Source organism: Vigna umbellata, chromosome 3 (genome assembly GCF_029865625.1).
Source record: "Vigna umbellata cultivar VRB3 chromosome 3, Vumbellata_1.0, whole genome shotgun sequence".
Lineage (NCBI taxonomy): Eukaryota > Viridiplantae > Streptophyta > Magnoliopsida > Fabales > Fabaceae > Vigna > Vigna umbellata.
Genome location: NC_142167.1, coordinates 32119279 through 32132301, shown reverse-complemented (window position 1 = coordinate 32132301; position 13023 = coordinate 32119279). Strand labels below are relative to the sequence as shown.

The following is a 13023-nucleotide window of genomic DNA, read 5'->3' as shown; positions in this document are numbered from 1 at the left end:
GCATAAAACGTAGCCTTGCCGTTTGTCACATCTACTAAAAGTTAACGTCGTCCAATTTTAAGGACTAATAGTAAGAAATTAAAAATATGAGGACTAAAAGCCATCAAAGTTTCGAGTAGGGACTAAAATCAAAATTGTGTGATACTTAAGGGACGAAAAACATATTTAACCCTTGATATATTGACATATGTTTTATATTAAAAAATGGTAAATAAAATAAATTGATTTATTTAAATTTTAATAATTTATTTAAATATATTTTTATTACAATATATATGCTTAATGTTTAGAGATACTAGAATACTAAAGAATGTTTTTGGAAGGATATTTGAAATAATTTTCTTACATTTTGGAATTCTTCCGATTATCATAACAAATGTGTTTCAACTAAAAAAAACATAGTTTCATAAAAAGGTGAGGTCGTAGACATACGTGGTTCTACGATGACTCATGAGTATTTATGATATAAACCTTAATTTCTTTTGTTTTCATATTATGATATAACTTATGTATTTTAAAATTTATGTATATATATAACCTCATATTTTACTATCAACAGAAGAATTGAAACGATTTATATTTCTTGATAAGTTATTTCAACAAACTCATATTCACAAAAAAATCTGGTTGGTTTGTTGATCAAATGTCTCAAAGTATACATGTAAGTAAAAACTTTTGCTATTATTCCTTTAAACTTAAAATTGTACCATATTTGACTAATTTCTCATTTTTTTCTTTAACGGAATAATTTTGAAAGTAGACTTTCACATGTCAAATCTATGTAAGGGTCATGTTCTAATACATCACAAGAACATAACACTGATGTTCCACAATATGACATAATTTGGACACAGAGCTAGGTTGATGTTGGCAATGGAAAAAAGAAGAAGGAAGACTACATAGGGTAGGACAAATTGGTGCAAATTACATTGTTGAAAGAGACACCCTCAAGCAGCAACCAACCTCTTCCACTAGTGCTGATGAGTCTATTATGTAAACATAATGAATAAAAACACGTGATCACGTTTATGATGATTTGAGCACAAGTTTAAAATATTGCACAATCTGGTCATGAAATTTTTGCCTTGAGATGCTTAAAATTTTCTTCAATAACATTGTCCTAAAAGTAACCCACTTAGTCTAGTCTAACTACAAGCTCAACAACAAGAACAACACCCTAAAAAAAGACCCTTAAGAAGAAGACACTGATGATTATGTAAATTATTAGGACTTCTTTTGACATATTTATTATTACGTGTTTTCTTTATTATGTGTACATATATTCTAATTGATATTTGTTTGGATTGCCTGCAAATCTGTCTCGGTGTCTTGCATATACAAATTTATATTTTTATTGCTTGTTTGTTTGGATATGGTGTTGTAAGATTGACATGTTTGATTGAGTATAGAAAATAATCCCATGCACTTCTATTGCATGTTTGTCTAAATATGATATTACAAGTCTAATTGAGTGTAGAGAATATAACTCATTGTATAAGAAACACACATTACGTTTATTGATGAGTACATTTGTTGATAATGTTTGTAATTGATAGATGCTATATTGATGAATATTTGTTATTAACCTCTTATACTTGATATATGTTATTATCACTAATATATTTGTCGATAATTACCAATTTGTCACTAATTATTAAAGATTTTCGTTATCCCGTCAATCAATATTATCGAATATATTTTTAATGATAGATTTTTGTTTATAAATAATATGTTAGAAAAGAAAAATGAGATTACCAACAAAATTTTGTAGTTACTATTGTCGTCTATAATTTTTTTTTTAATGAAATTTATTCCAAAATTTTCTTTCACTTTTCATTCATTCTTTCAGTTCCAAAACTTTATTTTTCGGTCACTTTCTCTAATTTAAATAATTCCATCTTTTTTGTTTTCTTTTTTATTTAATAGAAACTTTAAGTTTTCAATCATTTTTCTTTTTTGTTTAATAGTAATTTAATTTTTATATTTAAACTTATAATTCACTCTCAATATATTTTTTATTCAATTAAATTTTAATACTTATTAAATAATTTTAATTTAGTATTTATGTTATAAATTGATATTAAGACCATTAAAAAACATCACCTATCAAAATCTACATCATCTTATATTATAACTAAATTAACTACATTTAAAAGATATTGAAAATTAATTAAATAAAAAAACTGTGAATCAAAATAAACCATAAACCTAAATATAAAAAATAAATTATGAATTATGTTTTTTTTTTCATTAATCTAAACAAAACCTAAAGAAGTAGGGCTTGTGAGAATTAACTGTGATTATCAAAATTACTTTTTTACCAATATAAGAAAAACCATTTTTTTGAAATTATCAATAAACACAAACAAATACAAGAATGAAAAATGTTAGGTTTTACTGAGCTGTTAATTTCTGGAGTACCGATGCTACTGCTGACCACAACCTATTTCAATTGGGAAGACATGACCTGTCCGAATCTTTTCAGACTATTCTGAACCCAATCTTTCTTTAGACACTTTTTTTTGACTCATCCTATTATTTTTGAAACAAAAAGTCTATTGTTAGTTGAGATCATTGTTCCTCACTCTCACTCTCTTCCATTATCTTCTATCTTTTTAATCAAGCACCATCTTTCTCATTCACTTCCCAAATATATAAATTATATTACTTTTCACTTGACCAAGTTCATCTTCAATTTGACAACCAAAACACAAGTTAATAAAAAGATAGTATAAAATGCATAGAAAGAGAAAGGAACATTTATTTCTATAATAGTATAAGTGTGTCAATTTGCCTGTGTGGTTGGGACCAATGGACCATCCTCTCCCTACTACTATTTATTACCAAAAATAACAAAGAAATATTCTTTTCCCCTTTAACTAAAAAGTCCATGAATTTTTTCTTGCCACCCTTATTAAGAAAATACAATATTGTCAATTATTTTTTTTACTTTGGTTTTTTTGAGAAAGACTGAAACACACACATGCCTTGTGGGAGAAAGGAATCAAAGGGCAAAAGAAAATGGTGTATTTTTTCTATTTTATTGCATAAAACATCTTAGGATTCTTCTCCTACGGCCAATTGAGTCAGAGGCACTGAAGCATTCAGTTAAGACAATGGCCCACCTTGTACATTGTCTTGTTGTGCTTGTGGACAGTTCTATAGTTTACAACACCAACCTCTTTTCCCTACTCTGCCCCTACCATCTTTTGTTTTATCTTTAATATTAAAATCTTAATACACTTCTCTTACTTTTTCCCTTCACATCTTAAGTATTTCATTTGTAAGAAAAAGGAAAATGGGTAAGGGTGATGATTCCCTGATAGATATCTAAATCTGTGTGAGTTACTGGTAATATTGAAAAAGAAAAGAATTTTGACTTTTGAAGTCCTGGATTAGGTACATTGATATCTTTTAAACTTTTTATTGTATGTAGATAGATTGATTTATCCTTATCTCATACGACATCTAGAAAAATAAATGCAAAATTATCAAAAGATGGAAAAGGGTAGGTAAAAATAGTGTATATACTCGAGCAAAAGCATTCATTCAGCCTAATAATTTATTGTGAATTATGACATGAAACTCGTCGTAGAAGGGAGTCAAAGGTTTTTTTTTTACACCTTTTCTAGACCCAGAAAATGTAATAAAAAAAAGGGTAAGAGAGAAGAAGAAGCCAGAATGCAAAGATTGGAAATTGATGCTATACAAGAAAAAAATATAAATGGAATGGCTTATAGTGAATATAGAGACAGTGTATTGATTCCCCAGGGGTCAAATAATGGTATGAATGAGAGCAACAAAAATGGCTCTAACAGCACCAGGTAGGGTTATTTATTATAGGTAGGTGCAGATTCATAAGATACTATAAATGCAAATTGAAATTTAATGAAACCATTGCTATCTTATGAGGATCTGAAAAACAAAAATGATAATTCTGATGAGAAAATGAGAAGGGTGTTCAATCAAAATAGAGAGGGAACAGAATAGAAGCGCAATTCAATGATAACATTATTCAACTGAAGAACAAGAATTTTGTAACATTATTAAAAAATGGGACTGTTGTAATGCTAATATTATAATAATAATGTGGAAAAACAAGGATTGACGTTGGACCTAGCGGTTGAGATGGAGCTTCAAAACGACGTAGTTGAGTGTGTATGGTAAGGTAAGGTAAGGTAGATTTGTAAGAGAGTGTGCAGTGTTACGGTCCAGCTAAGACCGCGTTGGCAAACATCATTATCGTTGGCCATTGATTCATTCACATTTTTCGTTCTCTCTTCTCCCAAAACACTGTTAAGTCTACAGTTTCTTTGTAGTATTTGCATACAAACACAAACATTAGATTGATTAGATTACGCCTATGATTCTCTGCATGCCTAACACGCGTCTCAACTTGTTGTTTTTGTTGTACCCTATATACCCTTTTACCTTTTCCCACTCTTATCAAACCTACGTTACCTTAACCACTTCACTTTCATACCATGAAAACTGTTCCACTTTTAAGATTTTTGTATATACAGTTGTATAGTATTGTGTTTGTTATGTTGTTGAGGGATCTTACATGTGAAAAAAACACACTTCACTTCCTTGGTCGCTGTGAAATTTTTTTACTGTCACAAACAAAATCTAGTAACCTTTTACTGCCTAGACTTTAGCTGCATCCTGCTGTTTCCTTATAAAGATCCCTTCCATTTCAGGACTGTCATCAACTTTTTTGTTTTTGTATTTGTTTTTTACAAGGCAGCCTGTGGACAAGGAAAATATATTAGTTTAGAAAAAAAAAGGCAGAAAAAGAGAAATATTAAGACTAAGACAGAGAGAGAATAGAAAGAAAAAGGAAATAAATAAATAATTATTTGTTGCTTCCTTTTGTGTAAAATTCAGAGAGAACTGTCCACCCTTTTTCGTTTTTCTCCTTATTACAGACCCCCCTTAATTGATGGTGCTCTGTATCCCCTTTTTCTTCTGCAAGAACTACACCAACTAAACCTTCTTTTTCAACTTTTTTTTGGAGGCTGGTGGTTTTTTCTTCCAATCCTTGAGGAAAACTAAGAAAAAGTGAGCCATGTCAGGCTTGTACAATCCCAACTTCTCTCCTGCTAGAGCTGCTTCTCCTCAGATTAGGAGCAATCCAGACGTGGACAGGTGGGTTGGTTTATTTTTTCTTGTGATGTTTTTGAGATCAAAACTTGAAAAAAGACACAAACTTGGACTCTCGGCGGAACACCCTTTGGATTTGGCCCTGTGTGTTTGATTTGCCTTGGATGAATTTGTGTGTTCTTGATTCACTAAAGCAAAGGGTGGTTCTTGTTTTTGCAGTCAGTATCTATCAGAGTTGCTGGCAGAACATCAGAAGCTTGGACCCTTCATGCAAGCTCTTCCCATATGCAGCCGCCTCCTAAATCAAGGTCTTTTGTTGTTTGTGGATCTATCCCTTATTGTTTTTGCTCTCTTGTTGTTTATTGAAGTATGCTTGATGTGTGTGTGTGTCAGATCGTGTCACAAACCTTTTATCTGTGTCAATAGTCATGGACAATGGAAACCAACGATAGACTTGATCGTGCATTGATTCCTCTCCCTGTCATCCATCATCATTGTGGTTGCACCATCCCTTCGCACTTCACTTGATACTGATTTTTTTCGTCAAAGGAGTCATTCAAATTGAAATAAAATTTGTTTATATGTATCCCCTGTTGGATGGTGTCTGAATGTTGGAAGAAATGTACCTTCACAGTGTTAAGCTTATGCAACCGGTGATTAATTTAATGGCGGGATATAATATTTCTCTGATTTTCATAGTCCTGAATATCTTTTCATGGGATTAATTTGAATTTGAACAGATTATGCATTCTTTTTACTTGCGGACTTAGGGAAAATCCCATCTTTGCAAAGCATGTACTCTTGTAGGTGTTCACAATTTAAGGAATTGAAAATGTCTGAATTGAAGTGTTTGCCATGGCTTTTCACTCTTGGAGAAGAGCTTGGTTTGTAAATAACGTGTAGAATGCTGGTGCCATTAACATTGAGACTGTTGACTTCGTTAGACTTCCTTCCAAATATTTAAGGCTTGTCGATTTGCTTCCGTTAGTCTTTCTGTGATATGGTTCACTGCAATTGATGTCCACATTTGAATGAAATATTTTCTGAGATAATTCATCACTCAATATGTCTTGATTTTTGACACTATGCATTGGTTTCTCATTTCAATTGTTTTTCATGTGCAGAAATATTAAGAGTTTCTGGAATGTTATCCAACCAAGGTTTTGGTGACTTCGATAGACTTCGGCATAGAAGCCCTAGTCCTATGGCTTCTTCAAACCTTATGTCCAATGTCAGTGGAACAGGGTTGGGTGGATGGAATAGCCTTCAGCAGGAGGTGACTGCCTTTAGATTATCAATTGTAGCATCTGAACTTCATATCCTCAACTTTTTTTCCTTATATTATTTGAGTATATCATACATATGTGTCCATAAGCATTTGGATACTATGTAGTAACTAGCTGTTATAAATGCCTACAATGTTTGTCTAGTCTAATTCCATACATTAGGAATTTTAAAAAATACTCATCATCTATTCCTTGTATTCAGCATCAACAGCAATCAAGCATTATTCCTGCTACTAAGTGAGCATGACTACATGGATTATATATTGCTGTTATCATCTATTCATGAAGCCTAATGTATCCTAAATCATTGTATTCTCTTTTTAATAATAACAGTAATAGTAGCAAAAATTTCTGTAAGGTCAGGTTTAAGGCCACCACAGGGACAAGACCTACGTTTATGTTCTTCAAAGCAGTTTCTTGAAAACAGATGTGACGTGAACTGAGTGTTTGACTACATACTCTGAATTACTGGAAAATATTGAAAACCAAGGATTACTTAATGAGATGAGTGATCACTACTGAAGGTTAAGCCCCATACATTTGTTAGATATTTAAAATATCACAACGAAATCAAACATTTGCATGAAAAAGTGTGTGTAGATGTGTGAGTACCAGAGTGGATGTTACAATATCCTCCTAAAAGAAACCCGAGAAGATCAAGGAATCATTTCATTTGAGCTCTCTTGGAATATCCACCCAAGGTGCACTCCTTTAAATTATCCATCAGCTAAAAAATTTAAGAAAACCTATTTATCCCATAAAATACGACAATGCAAGTAACTACCAGTGAAAATTTTGACATTCCTCCCCTTCATAGGCAACAAATAGCAGTAAACATTGCATGTTGCCAAAAACCCTTGCCTCCTTAAATATCTCAAGGCTCTGAAGTGAGAAAATTGAGAATGTTTCAGACAAGTGTACAAACCCAAATTGACCAAAACTACCAGAAAGCCTCCACTTTAGTTCACCCCACAGAAATAGAAGTCTGTTTTTCTCATAGCCAGAGTATAGTGTGGACTTTGGGATATATAGAGTTTTGTGAGGGTTGCAGTTCTGTAACAAATAATTCATATTAATCCTATCCTATGATGTACCACCATTCAAATAAACGATTCACCTTCAAAAAAATGCCATAGCTTTCAAAGGTGATGTGAAGAAAAAAGCTTTTTGGTCAAGAGATTGATCAAGGAATTGGGAGCAAGATTAACAAGTACGGACTCCAGAGGGTTCCAGGGAATCCTTCTATCTCTGGCAAAGAAGATAGACAAATAGACCAAGCAAACCAATTTGGCCCATTTGCATAAATATCTTGATAACTATTTATAAGATAAGAAAATATGAAAGTAAAATGAATTTAGCTTCTCCCATAAACTAAATTCATCTTATGTGCTTTAGCTTGTGGAAAAGTTAAATGAAAGAGCTTCTACAAAAGTTAAGTGCATAAATTGCCTTTGGCTTATGGGAAAAACTCGATTCAATACCTCCTTGATTTTGTTCTCCTATAAATGATTTAGGAGTTTTACCCATATAGGACTTAAGTATACACCATATCTAGGATGGATTTAGGTAAACAATTCAAGTCATTATTACATATATAACTTATTTCTTTATTTGAAGAGGAAATTGGCTTAAAAAGTTTTTATTTAAGTTGGAAGTCATTTCTACAAGCTATCCTGAATGCATATTGAGATAATCTAATAGACATATCATAAACTATTTTATAAATTCTCCTAATCTCTTACCAAGAGCTTATGTCATGTCATATGATACCCTAATTCTAAGTGCAACCTTACTCTATTGCATCAATATCTGATGTTAGTCCCATAACTCACTGACTCACATCAATGCCTGCTTTGTCCCATGATGATGGTTTTTTGTCATTTAATGATGATGATCTTCTTGTATTGTGTGTTCTTACATGTCTATCTTACATATAAGCTGTTTTTATATGTTTTTATGTGGTTTGGAATTAGTTGTTCATGTTAACACTCTAGAGAAGGCATAAACTTGCATAAAAAATGGGATGCAAGTTTTACATGATGTAAGATTGGAAAAAATATATATACTAGTGAATCAATGCTTGATATGTAAGCTTAGACTCTGTTTGAATATGATTCAAGCAGACTAAGGGATTGAGTCTTCTCTTCAACGAATAATTTGTACTCCTAACAGTTTCATGATGGTGTCTTCCTTGCTTTAATAAGGTAGGCCATGATATCCAACATAAAATCTGATTGATCCTGTATTTGTGTTATTATTCATGATAGTAAAGTATTAGACTATCTGACTAGCAGAAAAGTTTGACAGCTGCCTCTTCCAGTGCCTTTTCTGCATATCATCTCTTGGATTCCCTCATTCATTCAAACTTGTAGAATTTCCTGATTTGTTGGTTCATCATGAGATTGAAAATGCTAGCTGCTTATTGATTTATGTTTTTATGACGAAAAAAATTATCTTTTGTTTTTGTTGTTTAACATGGTCATTTCTAACTTTTATATATCAACATTGCTTTCTCTGTAAAAACACAGAGGTTGTGCGGACCCCCTGGAATGACAATGGACTGGCAAAGTGCACCTGCAAGTCCTAGTTCATTCACTGTTAAGAGGATATTGCGCTTGGAAATTCCAGTAGATACATATCCCAATGTAAGCTTTTGTACAAACTCATTTGATAAATCAGATAGCTGTTTTTGTCTTTTCTGGAACTGAAATATCTACCATCTTTATTTAACTAATAAAAGTATGTTGGCCATTATTGCATCAGTTCAATTTTGTTGGAAGGCTTCTGGGGCCTAGAGGCAATTCCTTGAAACGTGTAGAAGCTACAACTGGGTGTCGTGTGTATATTAGGGGAAAAGGTTCAATAAAGGATCCAGACAAGGTAATGAAGATAAGCCTAATTTTCTAGGTTTTATTTACAACGTACTCATGAATGATCTATATTTTTCAATCATACTTGTATCAACTGAAATTGCTCTTTATTTTTCAATTTTAAGGAGGAGAAATTAAGAGGAAGACCAGGCTATGAGCATCTCAATGAACCCCTGCACATTTTGATTGAGGCTGACTTACCTGCCAATGTTGTTGAAATAAGGCTCAGGCAGGCTCAGGAAATTATTGAAGAACTTCTCAAGCCTGTGGTATGCTCATTCACCCTATATCTTTATCTGTTATGCAGAGTGTACTAACTGTTGTTCAACTCCACTTTTCCGAAAACAGAGAGCATAAAGAGACCTTTTATCTCTTTTGTTCTTAACTTCTAATTTGGATAGTTAATTTGTTTGCATATCCCGCCATTTACTTGTTTTGATGTGATGAAGGTATAGATGCCAGATTTTAGTAAAGTAGGTGATTTGATAAAAATTAATTTTTGAAAAAAGTATTTTATGTAGACTATTGTATCACTTCTCATTTATACGCAACCATATTAGTTGATTATCACAATTTGAAAGAAAAAGGGATTCAATGTGATCTTACAAAAAAGTGCAGCTACGTGTCTTTGTAGTGTTTATGTCAACATACATTTCTCCCTCATAAACAACAACTACAACAAAGCCTTATCCCACTGTGCGGGATTGCATATATGTATCACACATTCAGCTCAATTAAAGTCTACATGATCCTGTATTATACTGGCGAGTTTGTCTCGAAATTCATAACACAACCCCCTCCCTTATCTGGGCTTGCAAATGGCTGAGACCATAGGTGAAGTTTCTTTCTCCTACCCTTATAAACATGTCGCAGAAAAATGTTGTTCAAAGTAGCAGCAGCTTGTGAGATAGGAGAAATAAGCATCTGGGGATGTAAAAACATAGTTTTTCCAATTTAAAAAAATCTGGGTAGTGTATGCAGGCATATTGGTATTGGTATTGGATATACATAGGACATTTTCCACCTTCATTTTATTCTCAAAATTGCAAGAGTAAAATCCATGTCGGTTGATGTACTAGGATTCTGTTGGAAATTTGCTTATTTACACTTTTCTTTTCCTTGTTTCCTATCAAGTATTCTATCCAAGTTACCACTGTAGATCTGTTTTTCGTCTCTTTTCTGCACACCCATTTTATTCATGGAAACAAAGAACTCTGAAGTTTTCCATGGGCTACCAGTTTGCCGATTCATCTGAGTGATTAAATTTTCATTTTATGATGGATGTCAACGTTTGACATGCAGGAGGAGTCACAGGACTACATCAAGAGGCAGCAGTTGCGTGAACTTGCTATGCTGAATTCAAATTTCAGAGAAGAGAGTCCAGGGCCAAGTGGCAGTGTGTCTCCATTCAACTCCAGTGGAATGAAACGCGCAAAGACGGGTCGCTGAAAGTTGTCGTCGGTGGACGGTGTAGATGATGAGTATTGTGGTCCTCCAGCTATTGATTGCTGGGAATATCTTCCAGTACATGTCTCATTCCATGCAAGCTACGAAAGAATAGGCTAACAATTCTTGCTGGTTAGCACTCTGGTGGTTTTTCCTCACCCTTTTTGTTCCTGAACAGACAGGAGACAAAGCTGGAATGAGGAAGTTTTAAAAGAGAAAAAAATATATAGTTGGGGGTATTGAGAATAGGTTTGTTCAGACCAACCCTTTTTTTTTTCCTTGCAAACTTAATACATTCATTGAATTTATTCTTGCGTCAGTTACTTTTGAGAAGTGTGGAATATATACATGTGATGGTTGGTGGTGAAGTTTTAGGTCCAAGACAAGTGTTTATTGGCATGTGACACTGTCAAAGTCTCATGGTGTTTTAATATTTATGATAAGCTAGCATAGGATGGATTCTTTTTAGTTGTTTGTCACAGGCATTTGGTTTCTCTTCGGAGGGCTATGCACTGTGGTTGAAATTATGCATGTCAGATAAACTTCTTACCATGTACCATTAAAAGAACAAATGTGGTATTTGTTTATATAGAATGGTACATTTAAATCTTTTGCAACGCCTTTTATTTCACCATATAAATTTCTTTTGCTGTCAAAACTCCTACACCATGGATTCTGCATTGGCCTACTGCTAAGAAATGTGGCTTTTGCACATCCTTTGAAGCTGAACTGATGGATATTTTGAAGGGTGTCAAACTTCACTTGGAGCATTGCTATCTGCCAAGTTGAGATGTTAGACAAAACCTCTGGTGCTAATCATTTGGTCACAGAGCTTAATGGGAGGTAGGTAATGCCTGTGACATCCTTTTCTTCTCTGTATTTTCTTAGCCTCTTGTATTGTTTTCATAAAATCACAAACAAAAACTTAAATATGTTTTTAGTTTTTAAATTCAAATTTTAATATAGTTGATTTTTAGGTTTCTAAAAATAAATAGATATATTCTACTTTAATCTATTTGTGTTAAATTGTTTTAATGTATCAAACGACTTCAAATGATAGTGTTTTAGCTGTTATTCCATTTGACATTTTCAAACGTAGTTTAACATATATAAAAAATTTAATATTATTAATTAAAAGGATTATATATATTTAATTTCAAAAATTGAGAATTAAAATGTATTAAAGTTTGAGATAGATGAATTTTAATTGTGTCCAAGTTCAAAAATTAAAAACATATTTACTTTTAAACAAAAGTTTATCTCTTAAAAAAATCCATAACTTATAAAAAAGTAAATATATGTTATGGTTTACAAAATTTTGCCATGTTTTTACATCTCGAGTTCTTACGAATAAACCAAAAATCACCCAAAACACGTTTCGGTTGCGACTAGACAGATGAATGAATCAAAGTTTGACCAAACATCTCCAGAAGAGAAGTCATATTTAGAGTTGCAAGTTTTATAAAACTTTGAATTTTGTAGAATTTTTCGTTATAATTGCTGATATAACAATAAATTTAGATTTTGAGTCACAAGAATAAAAAAGAAATATTTTTTCAATATGAAAAACAAATTTTGTTTCTTAGACATATTTCATAATAACAAACGTTTTTAGGTTGAAGTGTGAATAATTTATGTTAAGAAGTCTTATAAGACAAGTTACATCAGAAAAATATATGTGTGTGATTTTTAAATTACGTTATATAATGAGATTCAGAAAATATAAATTAAAACTATACTTTATGGCTTTTACAATGAAAATAGAGTAGATATGAAAAAGAAAATGTAACTTAAAAGTAATAGAAAAAGAAAAGAACATAATACTTGAAAATAATTATGGTTGATTTAAAAGAATAAAATATAGATTACAATCATATAATTATAGTAATTATCAAAATTTCCTTTAAAAATTAAATATAAAAAATATATCGTATATTAAGCATTAATATTCTTAAAAATGGCATAATCGATAAGGTAGAATCAATAATGAATTATGTCCTGAAAAAATATAATATGAAGAATTTTGACATAATCAATTATGAAATGAATAATGTATTATCTAGACATGTGCTATAGTAATTTAGTAAATAAAAATATGCACAATCAATTAATATATATATATATATATATATATATATATATATATATATATATATATATAATCATGTAACTGTAAAAAAATAATAAATATCCTATTTGTTTACTGTCGGAGTAAAGTTTGAAGAAATATAATTATTCTTATCATACTAAATAGTTTCATCTTCTAAAATGTTAATATTCTAAGTGGCTTATCTTACATCTTTAGGATTAATTTATAT

General features: G+C 31.7%; 1 protein-coding gene across 1 annotated transcript; it reads left to right on the top strand.

The window, feature by feature from the left end:
* Positions 1–4875: 4875 nt before the first annotated feature.
* On the top strand, positions 4876–11317 carry LOC124833503 (KH domain-containing protein At2g38610-like). Its single transcript, XM_047308000.2, has 7 exons — positions 4876–5148; positions 5323–5411; positions 6228–6379; positions 8918–9034; positions 9153–9269; positions 9385–9528; positions 10562–11317. The coding sequence occupies exons 1-7, from the start codon at positions 5069–5071 to the stop codon at positions 10706–10708; spliced, it is 846 nt and encodes a 281-aa protein (XP_047163956.2). The 5' UTR covers positions 4876–5068; the 3' UTR covers positions 10709–11317.
* The last annotated feature ends 1706 nt before the right edge of the window (positions 11318–13023 follow it).